Source organism: Prionailurus viverrinus, chromosome E3, assembly GCF_022837055.1.
Source record: "Prionailurus viverrinus isolate Anna chromosome E3, UM_Priviv_1.0, whole genome shotgun sequence".
Taxonomy (NCBI): Eukaryota; Metazoa; Chordata; class Mammalia; order Carnivora; family Felidae; genus Prionailurus; species Prionailurus viverrinus.
The window spans coordinates 8,607,632-8,628,435 of NC_062576.1; the positions used below are offsets into that span (position 1 = coordinate 8,607,632).

The 20,804-nt window shown below is 62.5% G+C and overlaps 1 protein-coding gene across 2 annotated transcripts in view; it reads left to right on the forward strand.

Annotated features, from left to right (window-relative positions):
- Positions 1 to 16,002, forward strand: part of COL26A1 (collagen type XXVI alpha 1 chain) — a 167,532-nt gene extending 151,530 nt beyond the window's left edge. For both annotated transcript variants that reach the window (XM_047838768.1, XM_047838769.1), the window contains exons 5-13: positions 925 to 1,081; positions 3,388 to 3,486; positions 4,104 to 4,256; positions 6,230 to 6,313; positions 7,502 to 7,554; positions 10,944 to 10,979; positions 12,038 to 12,085; positions 13,685 to 13,769; positions 14,506 to 16,002. In XM_047838768.1, the coding sequence (XP_047694724.1) occupies positions 925 to 1,081; positions 3,388 to 3,486; positions 4,104 to 4,256; positions 6,230 to 6,313; positions 7,502 to 7,554; positions 10,944 to 10,979; positions 12,038 to 12,085; positions 13,685 to 13,769; positions 14,506 to 14,669 (879 nt within the window). In that variant the 3' untranslated portion in view covers positions 14,670 to 16,002. The remainder of the gene's footprint in view (positions 1 to 924; positions 1,082 to 3,387; positions 3,487 to 4,103; positions 4,257 to 6,229; positions 6,314 to 7,501; positions 7,555 to 10,943; positions 10,980 to 12,037; positions 12,086 to 13,684; positions 13,770 to 14,505) is intronic.
- Positions 16,003 to 20,804: the final 4,802 nt, after the last annotated feature.

Consider the following 20,804-nt stretch of genomic DNA (forward strand, 5'->3'; position numbering starts at 1 on the left):
ACCCGCCCTGCTGCTAGCTCAGATCCCTGATGCGCAGCGCCCCCTGCTGAGCCTTTTGGAGACAGCAGGGACTCGCTGGGGCCTCTGAGGCCTGGCTCCCAGTTCACTTGAATTAGGGAGACAGTGTCGCTGCCCAGGCCCTGGTCTTCACAGTGTTTGACCCCCACCTCCCTCAAGGGGAGAGAACTGGGCAGCTTTCCACGCTGCCTTTTGTTCTAGAGCCCCTACTAAAAATCGTGCCCCAAGCCAGGACCATTTATATTCTTTTTTTTTTTCTTGTTATGTTTATTTATTTTTGAGAGAGAGAGAGAGAGAGAGAGAGAGAGACAGAGCATGAGCAGGGGAGGGGCAGAGAGAGAGGGAGACACAGAATCCGAAGTGGGCTCCAGGCTCTGAGCTGTCAGCACAGAGCCCAACGCGGGGCTTGAACTCACGGACCATGAGATCATGACCTGAGCCGAAGTCGGATGCTTAACCAGCTGAGCCGCCCAGGCGCCCCTGTATCCTTTTCTTTCTCATTCTCTTTTTCTTTTTTTCTTCTCTAGTTTCCTCCCTCCTTCCTTCCCTCCCTCCCTCCACAACAGACCTCCATCCGTTGTCTGTGCCCTAAGCCAGGCCGTGTGAGGGACCAGTGCCCTGGGAGGAGCCAGGGAAGGGGTGGGGGTGGGGTGACCCCTGGTCTCTCACTACGGTGACGGCCGCTCCAGAAGCAAGGCGCAGGGAGTCTGAAGGGGTCCCAGTGGCAACCTGCTTGAGTCCCGGGTCCAGGCTCTGGAAATGGGAAGAGGAGGAGGGCAGAGGTGGGAGAATATTCCAGAAGGGGAGCAGCAGTCCCACGAGGGGCATGAAGTCTCCGGGGACACATATCTCGTACACGCGTGTCTCGGGCCTGGCGGGGGTCCTGACCTCTGCCCTTGTCCCCAGGTTCTCCTGCTGCAGGCGGCAGAGCAGCCCGCAGGCCCGGGCAATGACCTGCCGGCCCCCCAGAGCACCCCACCACCCTGGAACGAGGACTTCCTCCCTGACGCCATCCCCCTCGCCCACCCAGGGCCCCGAAGAAGAAGGCCCACGGGCCCCGCCGGTGAGTGAGGCCTGCGGCCAAAGCGGCCTGAGCACGGCCTCCCGGGGCCTCTACCACGAGGTCACACAGTAGGCCCTTTGGATCCAGCACGCTCCCTTGCTCTTTCGACACAGCGAGCGAACTTTTCAAAAGCCGGTGGGGGTTGGGGGGGAGGGGTTCACACGAAAAACAGGATTTCCGGCTTCTCTTAGAAAAATGGAAGATCTTGGGGCGCCTGGGTGGTGCAGTCGGTTGGGCGTCCGACTTCAGCCAGGTCACGCTCTCGCAGTCCGTGAGTTCGAGCCCCGAGTCGGGCTCTGGGCCGATGGCTCGGAACCTGGAGCCTGTTTCCGATTCTGCATCTCCCTCTCTCTCTGCCCCTCGCCCGTTCATGCTCTGTCTCTCTCTGTCCCAAAAATAAATAAACGTTGAAAAAAAAAAAAAAAAAAGAAAAAGAAAAATGGAAGATCTGGCCGTAGGGGTTTCAGTCCCTCCTGGAAACAGTTGGCTGCAGCCAGGTCACGGCTGCCTCCGCAGACCCCATGCGAACTGCTGAAGTCCCCATCCTTCCTTGTCGCCGTCGTTCAGTTTGGTACATGTCCTCATGACCTGCCCGCTGCCTCTTTGCACCTGTGCTCAGCCCCGCAGCCCAGCCCCGGCCTTCTGGAGTTTACCGCCTCCCCCCACCTTCTGGGGCAGGGAGGGGCTCCCGGAACTCTCTGGCCGGGGTGTCGGGGGACATCTGCCACCGTGTTGTTTGCTCCTTCCCTCCTGTGTTTAAAAATTATTTTTAACATTTATGTTTGAGAGACAGCACAAGTGGGGGAGGGGCAGAGAGCGAGGGAGACGCAGAAGCCCAAGCAGGCTCCGGGCTGTCAGCACAGAGCCCGACACGGGGCTCGAACCCACAGACCGAGATCATGGCCTGAGCCGAGGTCTGACACTGAACCGACTGAGCCACCCAGGCGCCCCTCCTGCCGTGTTTTAAAGTCAGGAGTAACTGTTTTTTCTCTCTGCAGCTTGTATCCACTGGGCTCGGCCCCGGGGGTTGTAGAATAGGGCGGTGAGCACTGCTGAATGCCTGTCCCGTGCCATGCACCGTGCTGGGGCTTTACCCCGCGCACGTGGGTGGCTGGCATCTGCCGATGTGGCTGAACTCGGGGGTTTAAGGCCGGTGTCCCTTCTGACTGGTCACTATCCGTGCCGTGCCAGTTATTAAATATTGTTATATCACCCTAGGCTGCACAGATATCACTTCTCATCATGCCGGTAAGTTGGTGATGCTTGAGGTTACAGAGGAGAAAACCGAGGCTCAGGGAAACGACCCTTGGGGTCACCCCCGTGATCCGGGGCCATTTTGTCTCGATCATTGTTGGCCCGGCTATAGCCCTTTGCAGGTGACACTGTCCCTCCATCCCCTCTCTCCCAGCTGAGGCCCCAGCTTCTTAGCACCGCTGTCCACACTCAGCTCTGAGCTCACACCCTGTCCCCCTCCCCACCTCCTCTGCCCTGTTTTCTGCGTGTGCCTGTCTAGTTGGGACAGGGAGCAGAGCAGGAAGGGCACAGCCCCCAGCAGTGGGAGTGGCCGGTGGCCGGTGCCAGGGAGGCTGTGGGAGGAGGGCTGACGGGTCCCCTGGCTCACCTCTCTAGCTGTCATCCCTTAGGTTTCACACCCAGGCAGCCGCCCATGCCCACCTTCTTGCAGTCCTTCTTCTGGAACTGGGGAGGAGGGGGATTTCCCAGCCCTCAGGGCACCCAGGCCCCACACCCCCTGGGGGGAGCTTGGCAGGTGCTCTGGGTCTCCTGGGCCACACTTTCTCTTCACCAGGCAAAGTGCAGTTCTGAGAAATGGCCGCCAGGTGGGGCACAACCCCTACAAATGGTGACACCTGGGGGAGCCCAGGAATTCTTGAGAGCAGGTGAGGGGGGCGCTTGTGTGCTTTAGGGCTTCCTGGGGCCCCCGTGGAGGCCTCGTTGGGGAGCTCTTTGCCAGGAGCCCAGTTCCCGACCCTGAGCAGGGAGACAGCAGGACCCTTGAGAGAGGGGCAGCCTGGCTCTGGGCCCTTGAGCAAGGGACCACACCTTCCTGAGCCTCAGTTTCCCCACCTGTCAAGTGGGAACAAAAGTAGCTCTTGAGATCACAGGAATGAATAGGTACAAAAATGGTCTGTAAACTGTAATGATGGAGAAGGGGGCAGGGCTGACCAGATGGCCCAGGTGGTCAGGCCTGAAGTCCCCTGCCCCCCCCCCCCCCCCCCCCCCCCCCCCGCCGCCTCATGGCGGCTCGGCCCACAGTGTCCTCAGGGCTTACCTCATTCTCTCCTCAGGGCCCCCGGGGCAGACGGGACCGCCAGGGCCTGCAGGTCCCCCAGGCTCCAAAGGTGACCGGGGCCAGGCAGGAGAGAAGGGCCCAGCAGGGCCTCCCGGTAAGAACACCCCGCACCCCAGATCTGACTTTGTCTGCTGGAAAGGGTCTGGGGTTTCTCCCCTATCTGAGCAGGTGAGGCCTCCCACGACCCCCGATCTTGCTGGGGTTAATGAGTGCCGTCTTGGGGGGGCTCCAGGCTCACTTCCTCCCACCAGCACCCCCACTGCCACCCTATCCCAAAGACTTTAGGTTTGGTCTGACCCTGGGCTGCAGGAAGGACGGAAGGCTCCAGGCGCTGGGGGTGCAGGTGTGTGGGTGGGACAGCTGGGGCCTGGGGACTGTGCTCAGTCATTTAAACAACACCTCCAGAGAGCCTCCCAGCTCCTCCTGGGTCCTGCAGGGAAGGCACAGGTCCTGTGCTAGCCCAGGCTGGCTGCCACCCTCAGTGCCCCGACCCCAGAGCTGAGGTCCCAGGAGGGGGCGACCCTGCCTCCCTCGCCTCCCTCCCTGCCCTGGTGTTCCCTGTGCACTAGGCCTGAAGGGAAAGCCGGTTCACTCACATCCCAGGACAGCCCTCCGGGGACGCTGGTCTGGAGGCCACCACCGGCCTGGGTCCCGTCTGCAGTGTCAGCTGCCAGGCCCAGCCCTCACGTGACTCCTCTTCTCCCGCTGCAGGCCTCTTGGGGCCGCCAGGACCCCGCGGGCTTCCTGGAGAGATGGGGCGCCCGGGCCCCCCTGGCCCCCCCGGCCCAGCAGGCAGTCCAGGCTTCCCTCCGAACGGCCCCCAGGGTGTCCTCTACTCCCTGCAGTCGCCGACAGACAAGGACGGTGAGTGCCACTGAGGGGCGGGCCCCGGGGACGCAGACCCTCAGTGAGCAGGGCCCCGGCTCTGGAGCCAGGCTCTGCCGGGTGGGGCGGAAGGGCCTCTGGGGGGGCCGATGCGGGTCCCCCAACCCAGCTCTTGGCCCCAGCCTGGCCTGTCCCTGCTCTGGTGCTCAGCTGCTGCCCCTGGGGTCCTGACGCTCCCCGAGTCTCTGTTGTCTGCCCTGGCCTCAGTTTCCCCATTTGGTGAGAGCAGCGCCCCCGAGGTCACCGCTGCTGCGTCTCCTGGAAAATCGTCTCACCGTATGCAGGCCATGTGACAAGTATTGGTTGAGCACCTACTATGTGTCCTGCGCACTCACTGGGGATGCAGCAGTGAACAAAACAGTCTCCTGCCCCCGGGGGGCACAGTCTGCTGTTTCTGAACCTGGAAACCTCCGCTTACCTATGGGAAGGGTGGGGTCAGGGAGGCCCGGAGAGTGGGGTGAGGGCATCACAGGGGTATCTTTCGGTTAAATGCCCTGGGAAACCTGGGGAGGGTTTTAAGAAGCTAGTGACAGTGTTAAGTGACATCCTGGGCGCGATGGGGGATGGGGACCTCTTGTCTTGGTCAGAGAAACCCAAGCCCCCTCTGGCTGGTGCTCCTGTCCCCCGTCAGGCAGCGCAGCCCTTAACCTGAGCTTTATTATTATTTTTTTAGATTTTTTAAAATGTTTATTCATTTTTGAGGGGGGGGGGAGAGAGAGAGAGAGAGAGAGAGAGAGAGAGAGAGAGAGAGAACGAGCGGTGAAAGGGGAGAGAGAGAGGGAGACAGAATCTGAAGCAGGCTCTCAGCTATGAGCTGTCAGCACAGAGTCTGATGTGGGGCTCGAACCTATGAACCTCGAGATCAAGACCTGAGCTGAAGTTGGACGCTTAACCGAATGAACCACCCAGGTGCCCCTAACCTGAGCGTTAAAACCTAGGCCTGAATCCCACTGTCCCTGTCGGAGCCTCACTTTCCCCACCTGTAGAGTAGGGGGTGGGTATTAGTCCCCGTTGGAGTTGCTCTGGTGGGAGGAAGCGACTCAGCCTTGCAGAATGGGGGTCCTGGGCTGCACTCAGTGGGTGCAGGGGCCCAGCCAGGCGAGAACAGAACCTTCTGGAGCAAGTGGGAACTCACTGAAGACTCAGGGAGGGGGCCGGTGCCACCCGTGCGGTGCTCTGGGGGGCTCAAGGCTCAGCGCCCACCCCTGAGCCACATGGAGCCATCCCAAGGCTCCCGCCAGCCCTGGTCTGGGCCTGACGCCTTGGGCACTGCCTTCCTGACACCTCCAGTGATCAGAGCCCTTCTCAGATGGGACCTTCTTTACCTGTGGCCCTGGGGCCCCTGAGTATGAATTTGGGGAAGACTGGGGAAGTCCCAGCGGGCCCCGCCCATCGCCTTGAACCAGTGGGAGGGTGGTCCAGGCTTCCGGGTGTGGAGGGAAGGGCAGAGGTGGGGCAGGGCAAAGGCACATGGGGCTTGACCTGTTTGTCAGAACTGGGCCGTGAACAGACCTCACCGCTGCCCCAGGCTGAGTGATGGGCCTTGTAGAGGCAGCCCGGCTCTTGCAGCTCAGAGGGCTGGGCCCGGAGGGCTTCTTGGAGGAGGCCCCGCAGGAGTGAGCCAGTCAGGTGCATCAGAACGGGCCTGTGGAATGGAGTGGGGAGGAGAGGGCTGGCCTGGAGCCTGGGGAGGTGAGTAGGGCAGGGCCAGACTCTGAAGGGCCTGGAATGCTCGGGAAGGAGTTTATGTGTTATATGAAGCCCCGCCGGGCTTTCCCTGCCCTTTGACCTGGCCTCCGTGGGAGTCTGAGCGTCTGCTCACCAGGGCTGCTGTGAGGCCCGGTGGGGTGGGGGCGCCTGTCCTCCTGGCGGGCGGGGGGAGCTCAGGTCCGGCACCCCAGCCCTGCCGGCCCTGCCCCACCGTGTCACAGGCCCCTCTGCTCTGCCCACAGATGGACACTCACAGCTGGCCTCTGCTGCTGTGGACACCGTGCTGGCCGGCGTCCCAGGGCCCCGGGGCCCCCCTGGCCCTCCAGGTAAGCGCAGAGGGTGACAGCCTGGCCGGGATTGCCCCCCGCTGCCCCTGGGCCTGTCCTGGGCCAGGGGCTCTCGTAGGGCCGGTCGGGGGCCCGTGGCCTTGGCAGGGTGCTGGGGATACGGGTGTGTCCACAACTCACCGTGTGGCCTGAGGTGAGTCCCCTTGCTCACCCCTTGGGGTGAAAACCCCAAATGTTTCTGCCAGGTGCCCACGTGAAGCAGCTCAGGGCTGCCCCCATGTGGGCCTGAGTGGTGGTTGCACCGGGGTTCATGGAGGCCCAGGCCCAGGGGGAGGCAGGGAGTGAGCTCAGGGGTGGTCCAGGAGCTGGCAGGTCAGGTGCCCGGAGAGGCAGGAAGCCCTGGGCCTGGTGGCAGAGACCAAGGGCCGGGGGGGGGGGGGGGGGGTGGCGGGGAGGGGACAGCCCTGGGGCTCTAAGGGCTGGATCCTCTCCTTCCAGGGACCCTCACTGGTGGGGAGGGAAGGGGCGTGTGGGGCAGGGGCCAGCCCTGCTTGTCCAGCTGTGTGGGTGCCTCATTCCCCACCAGTCATTCACACTTTCATGTACTGACCGAGCACTCCCTGCGTGTGGCACAGACATGCATATCGACCGTGGCCGTGGGTGGCGGCTGGTTCCCTGTCGGGGACTGGTCTGGAGGAGGGGTGGGCGTGGGTAGTGCCGGAAGGCTTCCTGGAGGAGGTGATGCTCATCCTGAGACAAGAGGAAAGAATTTGCCAGGCTGTGGTGGGGATGGAGAAGTTCCAGGAGGAAGGAACAGCATCTGCAAAGGCGCAGAAGCAGAGGAGCTTTTCAGGAGAGGATTTGGGCGGGAAGGGGGGAGGGGGCCGGGCTGAGGACCTCAGGAGCCCCGAGAGGGACCTACCTGGAAGTTGGCTCTGGGTGGCCACACGGAGAGTGGATGGTCGGGATGCTGTTGCAGTAACTCAGGCAAGAAGGATGGCCTCGGAGGGGTAGGGTCCGAGGCCCGGAGGAGGGGCAGACCTGGGAGACATTCGCCAGGAGACTGGCTGGCTGGGGAAGGGCCGGGGGGCGACCCGTGGATGAGGCCCTGAGGGAAGAGCCGGTTGCAACGTAGGGGCTGCAGGAGAGGGCGGTGGAGGTGGGCTTTCCGCGCTAAGGGTGGGCAGGGGACTGGCCCCAGGTGACCGTGTGTGACTCTGCCCACAGGTCCTCCTGGCCCACACGGTCCCCCAGGACCGCCGGGTGTACCTGGATCCCAGGTAAGGACTTCCCTCATTTCTGGCAGGGGCTGGGGCAGGGTGGGGGGTGCTCCCCAGGAAAGAGGAGCCAGGCCCCTCCGCAGCAGGGTCCAGGCAGGACCCAGGGGAAGGTTGGTGTGACCCTGGTCATCTCAGCCGCTGCTGTCCTTTGCTGTCTGCTACCCCATGCCGGGGAGATGTTGGCGTCCTTCCCGTCTCTCTGACTGAGACCCAGAGAGACCAGGTGCCTCCAGAGGACATATGGGATCACAGAACGTCCACCCCAGCCTGTCGCCCTCCTCCCCGAGAGCCCCCTGTGTGTGAGAGGGCGCCCCGAAGCCTGGCGAGGTGGCCCCAAACCCCAGCTTGCTCCGCCTCTCCAGCTGTGTGACCTCGGGTGGAGAGGCGGCCTCTCTGAGCTCCGGCTGCCTTGGCTGCTAAGACAGGGGTACAGGGCTTCCCTTGTGGGTTGTTAGAGGGAGCAAGGAGAAACAGAATGCTGGGATGGGGTGTGTTTTGCACCTCAGAGGCCCAGGGCCTGGGAAGAAATCACACCAGGGAGGGGCAGCCCGGAGGCAGAAAGGGGTGGAGCTTCCAGCGCCCCGCCCCTCTCCCTGCCCAGAGCCTGTCCAGACCTAGGGCCCTGCCGGCTCCGGCTCCAGGAGCTCAGGCTGTGCTTAGCAGGTGGCTGGAGGTGGCCCCCTCTACTGCCAGGGGCGGGAGTCTGGGCCTTGGCCCTGTGAGTGCTGGGACCTTGGGAGTCCACCCCTTTAGATGCTAGAAGAACATTCCCGAAACACTCGGGGCGCCAGCCCCCCAAGCTGAGGATACAGCCGCTCAGGGGCCACAGGGCAGCCCCGTAGAGCTTACATTCTAGACGCCAAAGAACCAGTGTCCCGTGACTGCTAATCTGCTCCCTGTTGTCCCCACTGTGTGTTTTTACACCGGGAGACACAGCATCGGGGAGGGGCAGGTGGGCACAATGTCTGCAGGGAGAGGGGGACAGGGGCACCCTCAGAGAGGAGGGGTGGGGGTGGGCCACAGAGCCCGACAGTGACGGGGGCAGGAGTGTGGTGAGGGACCGAGATGCCCAGGGAAGTGTGGGAGGCGGCAGGGGTAGAATTCTGTGCGGTCACACGCCTCGTGCTGCCCCAGCCTGCGGCGACAGGGGAAGTCAGGGGCCCCTTCCCAGCTACCTGTGCCACCTGCGTTCAGATTCGCCATCGTTCCGTCCCAGAGTGGGTGGAGAAGTGGAGGCTCAGAGAGGTTCAGTGGCTTGCCCAGAGTCACACAGCAGGGGAACGGCAGGGTGGGGCCCCTCTCAGGCTTTCCCCGGCTGCCTCCAGCCCTCACCGAGAATGTGCTGGGTGCTTTGGGATAGCCTTAATCCTGCGAGGCGGTCTCTTTTCAGGGTCTTCAGGCCCTTACGGTAGTACCACTTGGGGGACTGTGCAGACCTTGTCCTTGTGGGGACCCGGGCTCCCAAGATTCCAAGGAGATTTAGAGGGGCCTAGTCAAAGCTGTTCCTCCTACCGACCACCCCCCCGCCCCGCCCAAGAGGGTGTGTGACCTGGCATCGACGTGGAGGGTGCAGTGTCTTGACCCCTTCCCTCTTTGCTGTGGTCCTTCCGTAAGGCTGGGGGTCCCGTGGCCAGGACTGGGATGCCCAAGGGCACCAGGCAGTGCCCAGCCTGTCCCTGGTTCCCCAGGGGCCCATTGGACAGGCCCTGAAGAGCCCCTTCCATGACCTTCTGCCAGGGCCCACCCAGGCCCCCACACTGCAGGGGTGGAGCTAGGTTCCAAGGTTAGCCCAGATATGGACACCAGCCCCCTCTGCTCACCATGGAAGGACCAGACAGGATCTTCCCCATGGACGGCGGGACCAGCCTGGTGACCCGGCCACTGTCTGTCTCCATCCCTTGCCAAAGAGCCGAGGCCTCTGAGGCTGGAGTGAGGGGATGTCCCCTAGACATGGGTCAGAGAGGAGTGGGAAGGGACCACGGCAGAGGACGAGGTGGCCCCTACTTTTCTCCTCTGAGCAGGACAGAGAGACCTGGGTTTGAAGCCCCGCTCTCCCAGTTTCCAGCCGGGTGACCCTGAGCAAGCCACTGGCCCCCACCTCCCCCACCCTGTGAAATGAGGAATCCCTCTTGGGTGGGCTTGTTGTGAGACATAAAGGGGACAATGGAGGAAAAGCCCCAGGCTCTCAGGAGGCCCTTAATAAATGTTCTTCGTTAACCAAATATCTCTTGGGGTCTCTGCTGCGTCAGATACTGTGCTGGGGACGAGAGCAGGGACATCGGGAGCCCTGCGGTAGCTGATGGTACAACAGGGGAGGCAGACAAGGACAAGTAAGGACATAAGTGTCAGGAAAGGAGGAAATGAGGCGATGTGACAGAGTGAAAGGGCCCAGGCAAGCGAGGCATGACAGACCTGCAGAGGTGACACTTCAGCTGAGACCTAAGGAATCAGAACTAGCAGCCGTGCAAAGATGCCAAGAAAAGGGTGCTCCCATTAGCCAGAAGAGCAAGTGCAAAGGCCCAGGGGCAGGGAAGAGCCCAGGGCTGACTGAGGAGAGTGAGGTGTGAGGTGAGGTGGGTCAGGGGATGTGGGTTTGGGTCACAGGGGAAGGGGCTCTGAGTCTCAGGGAGGGAGAGCCTGTGACCTGATTCACACCTTTAAGAGGCCCCTGCAGCTGTGACTGTGGTGGGGGAATGGAGGACGGGGACACAGTGGAGCAGGGAGACCCAGGAGGAGACCCCGGAAGCCCTCGGGGGAGACGAGAAGGTGACGTGTGTTAAGTGGTGGCCCCTGAAGCGGCAAACGGAATGGACGTGTTCAGAAAGTGATGTGACAGGTCTGGCTGGTGGAACAGATTTGGCAGGAGAGGGAAAGGAAGGTTACCTCCCAGGCGTGTCGGGGAGCAGCTGGGAGGACCGGGGAGCCACCTTGCAAGGAGGTGTCCGCAGGGTGGGGTGGGTATGGGAGGAGCCAGGGTTCTGTCTGGGGGAGGTGGATGGGTACCCCGTGGGTCTGGGCTCCGGGGAGCCTTCGGGCCGGACATCGGCACGGACAGGAGTCCCCCGGCAGGACCCTCGTGATTGGTGTTGCTGGCATTCACCTCTGGGGACCCCTCTCTCTGCATGCGGGGGACTGGGGCTTGGCCATCCGTGCCAAGGGGCTTGGCTCCGTGTGGATAACCGCACACGCATGGCCCACTTTTCAGCAGAGAAGACCAAGCCTCATGGAGGAACCCGGGGAGGGTGACCCAGGTGGGGCCTTCCTGTCCCCTCCGTGCCATCCTCCATCCGTCCTTCCAGATCCTGAGCCTGGTGCAGGGAGGATCAGGAGAGGACGGGGGGTGGGGGGTGGCAAGCAAGGCCTAATCTGCTTTGTCTGACTTTCTGCAGGGCCTGGCCGGAGAGCGGGGCATGATGGGACCGGCTGTAAGTGAGGAGCTGAGCCCATGGGTCGTGCCCAGGGCGGTGGGCCCCAGGGTGGCCCCCGGGGTGCCGGGTGGGCAGAGGTCTGTCCCAGGAGCCTCGCCTGAGCTCAGCCCCGCAGCGACCCCAGACATGGCCCGATCATACCCCGTCCAGAGAAGGGGCAGCCTACGTGTGGTCCCCACTGCCCGAGTTGGGAAGGGGTGCCCTTAGGAGGTGGGGAGCCCCTCACTGGGATGAAGGTCCTCAGATCTCTCCCGAGGCTCCCAGAGCCCTGAGTTGACAATGCTGTGTGACCTGCAGAGTCCCCTCCCTCCTCTGAACCTGCCAAGAGTAGAGGCTCAGACAGCTGGCCTCTGATTTTCCTTCTTGGAAACAAGAATTTCTGAGTCTCAACTCCTGCCTGCAGGGCCAAGGAGGCGGGCACCTCCTTCGCCCCCAAATCTAAAGTTAGGGGCGTGTGGCCAGGGAGGAGGGACGGATCTGTGCTGAGCACCTACGATGTGCTGGCCACAGGGGAGGCGCTCTTCAGAAATAGTGAGTTTAAGCTGCATTGCAGCCCAGCGAGGCAGGACTTTATTTGCCCCATTTTTGAGAACAGGCAGCTAAGACTCAGAGAGGTTAAGTAATTTGCCCAAAGTCACACAGCGAGGCAATGATGGAGCCAAGATTGAAACCCAGGAGCGTTAGCCTCGAAGCCATGCCTCCTCCTGGCTTCTGTCTGGTAGACGCTGCTGAGCCCCGTCATGGGGCTTCTGGTGCCAGGCGCCAGTCAGAGCTCATTACCGCTTTGGTTTATTGAATTCTCCTAATACTCCTGGGAGGTAGGCAGTATTATTACCCCATTTCAGAGATGAGAATGCTGAGGCACAGAGAAGCAAAGTAACGTGCTCCAGGTCATGTAGGATACCACGTGGGTGTTCATGTGCGGCCGGTGTCACTGGCCTGGATTCAGAGGCGGAAGCAGAGAGAGGCGGGGACTCGATCCCCGGAAGAGCTGAGAGGGGAGGGAGGCTCCCCGGCGCCCCTCACCGGCTTTGGACAACTTGACTTTCTCCTAGGGCGAGCCCGGCGGGAAGGGACAAGAAGAGGAGAAGGCGGCTGCAGAGGTAACAGTCCTGTCGGCCGCGTTCCCCGCCTGCCCCCTCGGCCGTGTCGCAGCGGGACGGCCGGTGCCCAGCAGATCTGCACTGACACCCGTGAGCTCACAGGGTGCTGGGCCACAGGGTGAACGGGGTCCCGGCCTGCGGAGGAGACAGATGAGGGAAGTGATGATTGCAGCATAGTGTGGCGATTCTGCAGTGGGGGTCGCACGGATGGAGTGACTGGCCTGCAGCCGGAGGACGGGGGCGGGGGGGAGGACCCTGCAGAAGAGAGCCCCCCGTTAAAGGAGGCTGCAGGCTGTGGAGTCCCTGTCTGGGGACGAAGTCCCCACATGCCGCGCCTGGTGCACAGAGGTGCCCACAGGGTCACGGCGCTGGGGGACTGATGATGGCACCCGGCAGGGCCCAGGGTGAGATGGCGGGAGGGGACAGAGATGGAGCCCAGGCATGGCCGGGGGGACCCACTACCTTCTGGGAGCAGGAGGGATGCCGGAGACCGGCGTGACGGATAAAGGGGGTGAGGGCAGTGGGGCCAGCAGGGGAGACCTCGCACGGGGAGAGTCCAAACGCCCCGCGAGTGTCAGAGCTCAGCAGGGAGGTGGGGGGAGGCTGGGGACCTTTGGGAGGCCCTTGCAGGACTGGAGAAGCGGGTAGAGGCTGCAGGCAGAGCAGCTTCGGAGGGCACAGGAGGAGGCAGGAGGAAGAGGTGGGCACCAAGGCACGGGCACCGATTCACGGGTCACTTGTGTGGGGGACGGAGACGATACTTAGGCCTCCACCCCTTTGCATTTCATAGGCCTGCATCCCGTGGCCCAGGGACACGGGGCTTAGCAGGAGCCCTGGACCCTCTGCTCCTCACCGGGGGCCCCGGTCCCAGACACTGCCCACTCTGTGGCTTCCCCTGGCCTTTGGTCCCCTGGAGGGAAGGCCTCTCTCTTGTAGGATACTTTTTGGTCCTTTTTGTTTTGTTCTAAGCGAGGCTGCTGTGCATGTCATGACAGCTGTCACGTTAGGCCACCAAAAGGCACCCGTTCTGGGGGCCGACTTCAGGGCGGGGCCCCACCCCCTCACCATCACTTTCCGTTTCAAAGCGGCTTTGACACCTGTCTTCTCCATAAATCAGTTCATTCGTGCGTCTCGGCGCACAGGGCCCTCTGCCCACGTGTAGGCCGGGCCTCACGCACTCCTGCCAATGCTCCAGAAGCCTTCGCCTTTTCTTGCCGGGGGTGTCACCCCTGGAGAGCTCTCGGGTGGGCGGTGCCAGCAAGGGGACCGGCAAAACACCCCCACCTGTGCTGGGTGCTCTGTCCCCGGCAGGGTATTTTCTGGGAGGAAGGGCACGCCGGGGAAGCGGCCGGGCGGCCACGGGAGCCGGAAGAACCGAGGCTCGAGGGGCCAGGTCCGGTGTTAAGCCCCAGGCTGTGTGGCCACAGGACGCCTGTTACTCTCTTTGTGCCTCGGATTCCTTGTCCGCAAAACATCCACCCTGTGATGGCTGTCAAGGAGGCGGGAGCAGGGAGGACGGGGAGGACATGTACGCGGAAGCCGCATGGCCCCGGCCGCGTCCCTGTGGCCAGCCCTGACCCCGTGCTTCCTCCCTGCCAGAGTGAGGGGGTGCAGCAGCTGCGGGAGGCCCTGAAGATCCTGGCAGAAAGGGTCCTCATCCTGGAGCACATGATCGGGATCCACGGTGAGTTGTGACCAGGGCCTGGGGCCGGCCGGCCCCACAGCTGGCCCCAGAGTTGGGAGTCCCCTCCGCTCCCGCCTCCCCGCTCCCTGCCGCCCTTGTGGCAGCTGCGACCGTCTCTGGTCTCCGATGACACCTCCGCCTGGCTGCCAGATGGTCTTCCCCCAACCCCAGTCAGACCCTGCGCCTCCCCTTGCTCAAGGACCCTCCATGGCTCCCTGTGGCCCATGATCGGTGTCCAGGCACGTCAAGCCCAAGCCCCTCCCCAGCACGGCCTGGTGCCCAGTGGCACGGAGCCACCACCTAGTCGTCCCCAGAACCCCCGCCCCCAACCTCTGTTTTTGCTCAGGCCGGTCCCTCTGCCGGCTGACTGCCAGCTCCCATGGGGGACCTGCTCTAGGGTCCCTTCCTCTGTGAAGGCACCCTCCTCTTGCCTCACGGTGCTCCATAGGGCCTGCTACTCCCTCACGGCGTGGGGTTTCCACGTCTCTGCCTGGCACGCTGGGAGGCCCTTGCGACAGGAGGGTGGTGACAGGGAGGGGCCTGGAGCCCAGCCCTGCTCAGCACTTGTTACCGAGTGAGCGGGCGACTGGGGAGGGGGGCGCACGTGAGGGGACACCCTGCTGCTGCTGCGTTGCCCTGTCCTCGCCGGGCACGTGGCTTCCCTGGTGCCAGCAGCAAAGTGCCTTCGAGTGCTCCCAAGACCCTGTGTGAGCCCGTGCACCTGCCGTCCTTCCAGATCCCCTGGCCTCCCCCGAGGGGGGCTCCGGCCAAGATGCTGCCCTGAGAGCCAGCCTCAAGATGAAGCGTGGGGGCTCCCCGCCCGCCGACGGTCCCCTCGCCGCCCTGCTCGGCCCCGACCCTGGGCAGAGGAGCGCTGGCCAGGCCAGCGGCGGGAAGTAAGAGGCCAGCTCTCCGGGACAAGCCCCCCCAGAGACCCAGCTCCGAGCCCTGCGTGGCCACCGGCTTCTGAAGACACCACGTGGTGGGACTGGGCTCCAGGCACCGAGGATCCTGAGGGACGCTGGCTCCCGGGGCCTGGGGGCCTTGGGGACAGATGGCAACTGCAGAGGCAGGGTCCAGAGGGCCCCGGCACCCTTGGCGGGGCCCTTTCCTGGTCCCTGCCCTCCCCCGCCCTCACTTTCTGCAGGAGACGGGCTCTGGGTGGGCTGGGCGGGGCACGAGAATAATCATAATACTCATCATTCACTGAGTCTGGGCCTGTCCGAGGGGCTTTCCCTACATTGTCTCATTTAACCCTTAGGAGGCAGGCTTGCTACCCCACTTGCCACGGGAGGACGGAGGCTCGGCCAGTGTAAATAACGTGCCAAGGCCAGGGGACCAGGGACAGCCAGGGCAGGATTTGAACCCAGGCCTCTCGGTTCCTTAACTCGGGACCCCGCCAGCTTCCTGTCTTCACAGAGAAACTCAGGGCAGGCGTGGGGCTGTGGGGAGGCTGGCCCGGCCCGCAGGGAAGGCAGGCAGGGTCCCGGGCCTCCTTCCTCAGCCTCCCCGTCCCTGGGCTTGGGGTCTGCTCCAGGGTCTGGCGGCGGCTGCTCTCAGAGGCCAGGGAGACCCTGAATAAGCCCATGACGCTCACATGGACTTGGGGACAGTGAGAGAGGGGCACTGGGGGTGCAGGGGCCTTCAAACCAAACTGGCAGTCGCCCACCGCTGCCTCCCAGTCTCTCTGAGCCCACCCAGTCCAGCCCCCGAGCCGAGAGGAGGCAGTATTTCCCGGGAACGTGCACCTGAGGAGGCCGTCACTTGCAGGCCTGCCCTCTCTGGGAACCTGTAGGGTTGGCCATTTCCAGATCGCACAGCAAGTCTAACGACCCTTTGACAATCTAGAGGAAGGACAGCTGAGTCCCAGGCCCCATCAGGAGAGACACTGCCTGCTGAGGGCTGTGGGCCCGGGGAAGGGAACTCAGTAGGTGGCCGGGGCCCGGGACCCCAGAGCAGCTCAGACCGCAGCCCTTAAGGCCTCTCGGGCCCTGGGTCCCCTGTGACCTGGACCAGCCCTGCTTCTCCTCTCTTGCCGGGCCGAGACCCAAAGATCGTGGTGACACCCCAGGGCCTGTGTCCCCTCAGGGCAGGAGCCATCTGTCCCCAGCGTCCTTGGTGCTCCCGGGAGGTTGTAGCCTGGTCCCACAGGCCCCGGTAACCTCTTCTTGCCCTCAAGGTCCCGATGGCCCCTTGTGAGGCAGAACTGGCCTGGGGGCCCAGGTGTGGCAGTCAGAGGCAGCGGGCAGTCTGGAACGCTGTGACAATAAAGGTGCTCTCCCCACTGGGGGTCTGGTGTCCTGTGGTGGCAGCTGGGCGAGGCCTGGTGAGCCGGGCCACGGTGGCGCAGGCCGTCCCCGGAAGATGCGTATGTCGTGACCCTGTGGCTGGATGTGGGGACAGGCGACTCCTGGCCCGTGCCACGCACACGCGGCTGTGGGGCCGCAGCGGCACAACGGGGGGTCTTCGGGGGCCAACGGGAGGGGGCTACGCAGGAAAGGGACCCGGCAGGCAGGCGCACGGCACCCGCAGAGGCCGGGAGGGGCGAAGGAGGGCGGCTCGTCGCTGACCGCTTGTGCACCCACATCTTGTGCACAGAGCATATGCGCGGGTGCAGGAAGCCTGGCCGGGCAGAGGCGTGAGCGCTTCCCCTGCAGGGCTGAGCCCCTTTTCTTCCTCCAGGCCACCCTCCCAGCTCACTGAAGCCCCCCACCTTGCCCTGAGCAACCCCTTTTGCTGGGTGAAGCCTCATCTGGGGGCCAGTGCGCCCCCTGGGGTGACCACGGGACTGAATGCCATCTACCCCCTGGTGAGACAGACCAGAGGGCAGCTCCCTCTCCCAGACCAGGGGTGGAGACGGGGCTCGGAGGGAGACTATCCACCTGGCCCGGGACACCAACATGTGCGGCCCCCCGGCCCTCAGCTCAGGGTCTCTGTGGGCCTCTCCCTCTGAGTGTCTCAAGGACAGACCACTTCCCCGCTGACCCCGGCATTCTTAGACCAGGGGGCTGCCCCATTTGAGGGTGTGGACTGAGCACGGGCCCGCAGGGTGGATCTCCACACGTGCACAGGTGGGGGTTCACAGGGCTGGGGACTGGCTCTCCCCGGGCCCTCACGTTCCAAGCCCCGAGTGGCCTTCCCTTCCCAGTCTTTGTAAAGGAGGAGACTTAACATATAAGTTTTAAATAATTAGATTCATGGGATGCCTTCATGGGTACCCTGGCCCTGGGTGGTGCAACTGTCTGGGGCAGGCCTTGGGGGGACTAGCAGAGTCTGGAGTGAGCCCCCAACATAGAGCAAGTTTGGAGGCATGGTACCTCCGGGCCGCAGGGAGTGGGAGGGAGTGTGGGAGGGAACCAGCTTCCGGTGGGGGGTCCCCACCAGCAGGGTGGACAGGCCAAGGCTGTGTGTCAGACGGGGCGAAGGCGGCGAGTGCGGACCCCAGAGGAGGTCCCAGTCCCCGAGGGCCAGGGCTGTGAGACAGGGTCTCCCCGGCGAGGTGCTCACGAGCTGGTCCCTCATAAGGATGCGGCCAGGCACCGCGCTTAACATGTGGCTTATATCCATCCCCTCCCTGCGCTTCGCGGCCGCCTTCCCTGCTTTGTGGAGGGTCCGTGCAGCCCCAGAGAGGTTGAGTGGCTCGCCCAAGGTCACACAGCCAGCTGGTGGTGAGGCTGGGTTTCCACACAGATCTGAGACTCGGGGAAGCCGTGCTCTTGGCCGCTGTGGTTCTGGAAGGAAGAGCCAAGGGCACGAGAACCAGGAGACTGTCAGGTGCGAGCAAAGGCTGACGAGCGGCACAGATTCGGTGGTGGACAGAAGGAATGCCCACAGCGGACTGGCGCGGCTGCAAGGTGCCAGATCTTGGAGAACGTCGAATGTTCGAGGGGTAGGAAGCTGACCCGCGGCGGGGACTGGCTGCCACGGCGGGTTCTCACGGTCAGTCTGGCCTCTTCCCTCCATCTGGCCCGTAGAATCATCTTCCTGAAAGGCAAGTCCGCCTGCGCTGCCCCCCGTGAATCTGCAGGGGCTGCCCCGTTCCTGGCCCTGAGCCGGGGCTCTGCAGCCTGGCCCTGTCCTTGGTGACCCGTCCTCGGGGTCCCGTCCTCCTGGAACTAGCGTCTCTCGTCGGCCCGTGGGTGCTGGCTCCCCAGCCACAGGGGAGAGCAGTCGGAGGGGGTGTGGTCTGGTACTTACAGCCCCGGGGAAGCGCAGTTCTCTTGGCTTTGGGCAAAACCTTCGGACGCATCACCTCCTCTGACTCCTGCAGCCTCTCTGGTCCTTGCTTCTGTCTCATGTCATAAGTGTCTCTGTGCTCACGGAGGGAAACTCAAACCTGCGTGACAGGTTAATGGGTCCCAGTGGTGACTCAGAATGGCAAAGCCAGCCACCCAGAGCCATTACTGGGCCTCCAGGACCCATGACGGCCCCTCTCCGTCCCCGCCGTCCCCAGCCCCTGGGGGAGGAGCTCATGAGCCCAGTGCAGGAGGGGAGCGAGGGGAGGAAGCTCCCACCCCTGTGCCTGCCTGCATGGGCCACCCGAGGAGTCTATCAGAGAGAATTTGCACGGCCCCCCTCCCCCTCATCTCAGTCCCACCCCCGGGGCTCCCAAAGTCTGCTTGGCTCTCGACCCTGCACCCACTTCTCTCCTGTGCCCCACGGTCTAGATCAAACCCGACCTTTCTGCTCAAACAGGTTCCAGCCCCTGGTATGTGAGCGTATGCATGAGTGTGTGCACGTACTCAGTATACAGGTGCATGTGGGGAAACCCAGGGTACTGGAACACCTTACTAACACTTCCCTTCTCTGCCAGGCCCCCTCCCCTCAGGTCCTGAGCAGCCCTAGTCCCAGGGCCCTGGCCTGTGACTGCCCTGTCTGGCTCGTGGGACCCTCTCCTCCTCACGTGTCCCCCCAGCTGAGTGGGAGCAAGGCACTGAAAGAGTGTAGACGGAGGCAGAACCCTGACTCGGGCCTCCCCTCTCGGGGCGGGGGTGGCTCCTGAGCAAGGCAGGTGTAGGGCCCACAGCCAAGGACCCCGGCTTGCTCCACCCAAGTTGGCCACCGGCCAGAGCGGAAATTGAAGGTCAGAGGCTACCCAAGGGCCCCAGCACGGCAGCCACTGTGTGGAGGGGACTCAGGCTGGGCTGATCCGCCAGACCTGCTGTTAAACACGCCAGGACCGCCCCACTTGCCCCCCACCGTCCCGGCCCCTCGCGGAGACCTCCCGGAGTCCAGAACCCAGTCCCAGTACCAAGAACGGGATCTGCCCGACGGGTGCCCGTGCTATGTGGTTGTAAAGTACTTGTAATGTCGCTCTTGCCCCAAGGAATAGAGGTTGATGGCACAGCGGGGGGCGAGGGGGTGCGCTCTGCCTCTGACACGTGAGGGTCTTGGGCAGGAGTTCACAGCTGACCTGCCACTGCCGTAGGAGAGGGGAGCTCCCACTGGAGGGGCCGGATGGCCTTGGTCGAAAATCAGAGGGGCGCTTGGGTGGCTCGGTCGGTCGAGGATCTGACTTCAGCTCAGGTCGTGATCTCACAGTTCGTGAGTTCGAGCCCCACGCTGGGCTTGCTGCTGTCAGCACCGAGCCCACTTTGGATCCTCTGTCCCTCTCTCTCTGACCCTCCTCTGCTTGCACTCTCTCAAAAATAAATAAACATTTAAAAAAAAAACTCAGAAGCAGGTCGTCCAGGCTGGGGTTCCTTCTGGGGCATTCCAATAGGACCCCACATTTCCTGCCCTACCCCCTGGGGTGATCCCTCTAGAGAACACAGTACAACCTGTTTCCTGGGACCAGGGGGGAATCAGAGTGTGGCTGGAAGTTAATCAGACACTCATTTGACCCCCTGGGGCTTTGCGGCCCTGAGTACACACGTTGTTAATCAGACACTTGACCCCCACGCTCAGGGACCATGTCTGAGCATCTCCCTTCCCAGAATGCACTGCCCTCACTGCTCTGTCTGCACCGTTAGGCTCTGATCTTTTTTTTATTTGATTAAAAAACACTTTTTTTAATGTTTATTCATTTTTGAGAGACAGAGACAGAGCACGAGTCGGGGAGGGGAAGAGAGAGAGGGAGACACAGAATCCGAACGGGCTCCAGGCTCTGAAAGCTGCCAGCACAGAGCCCGACGTGGGGCTCGAACTCACGAATCGTGAGATCATGACCTGAGCCGAAGTCAGACGTTCAACCGACTGAGCCACCCGAGCATCCCAGGCTCTGATTTTCTTGCAGGCAGGGTCACATCTATGTCCCCAGCACCCAGCTCTGATCACCGCAGTGAGTCACAGGACATTCCCAAGAGGAGAATGACTCCTTCCCAGAACCTAGGAGGCAGTGACCGAGGTCGTGAGCAGGGGTCAGGTGGGCATCCAAGATGGGCTTAGGTCAGAACAGAAGTCCCCTCCCACCCAATTCTCCCACACCTGCAATCCCAACCACCCCTGAGGTTTCTGGAACACCTCTCTTCCAGACCTGTTTTATGGACGATAAAAAAAAAAAAAAAAAAAAAAAAGAATTTCACGAGATTTTCAATTACTTGAATTCCAGGGAGATTTATTTCCAATGTTATTAATAAATTCTAATGTCACCTATAACTTTCAATTGCCAGTTAATTAACTTGCAATTGGTGCATTGTAAAAGGCAAATTAAATACTTTTCCAGGCGGGGGCTGGTAAATCTAATGAGCTGGTATGCCCCGGAGGAGACAGCCGGGCTCCTGTGTCCCAGTGAGGAGGCAACTCCCTCCTGTTGATGGGTGTGTAGAATGGGCAGGTGACACTGAGGCCTCAGTGTCCTCATCTGTGAAACAGGATCCCAGAACCTGCCTCCAGAACCCTCATGGTATCTGGGGTTGAAGCTGTTTTATATTCATAGATGAATGCAATGAAGGGGTCCCAAGCGGTAAGTGGAGTCAAGAGTCCTTGCTCTGACACTGTGGGCTGGGTCGCTGGACAGGCTCCTGAGGCTGCTGTAACAAATTGCCAGAAACGTCTTTCTCACAGTTCTGGAGGCTCGAGTCCAAAGTCAAGGTG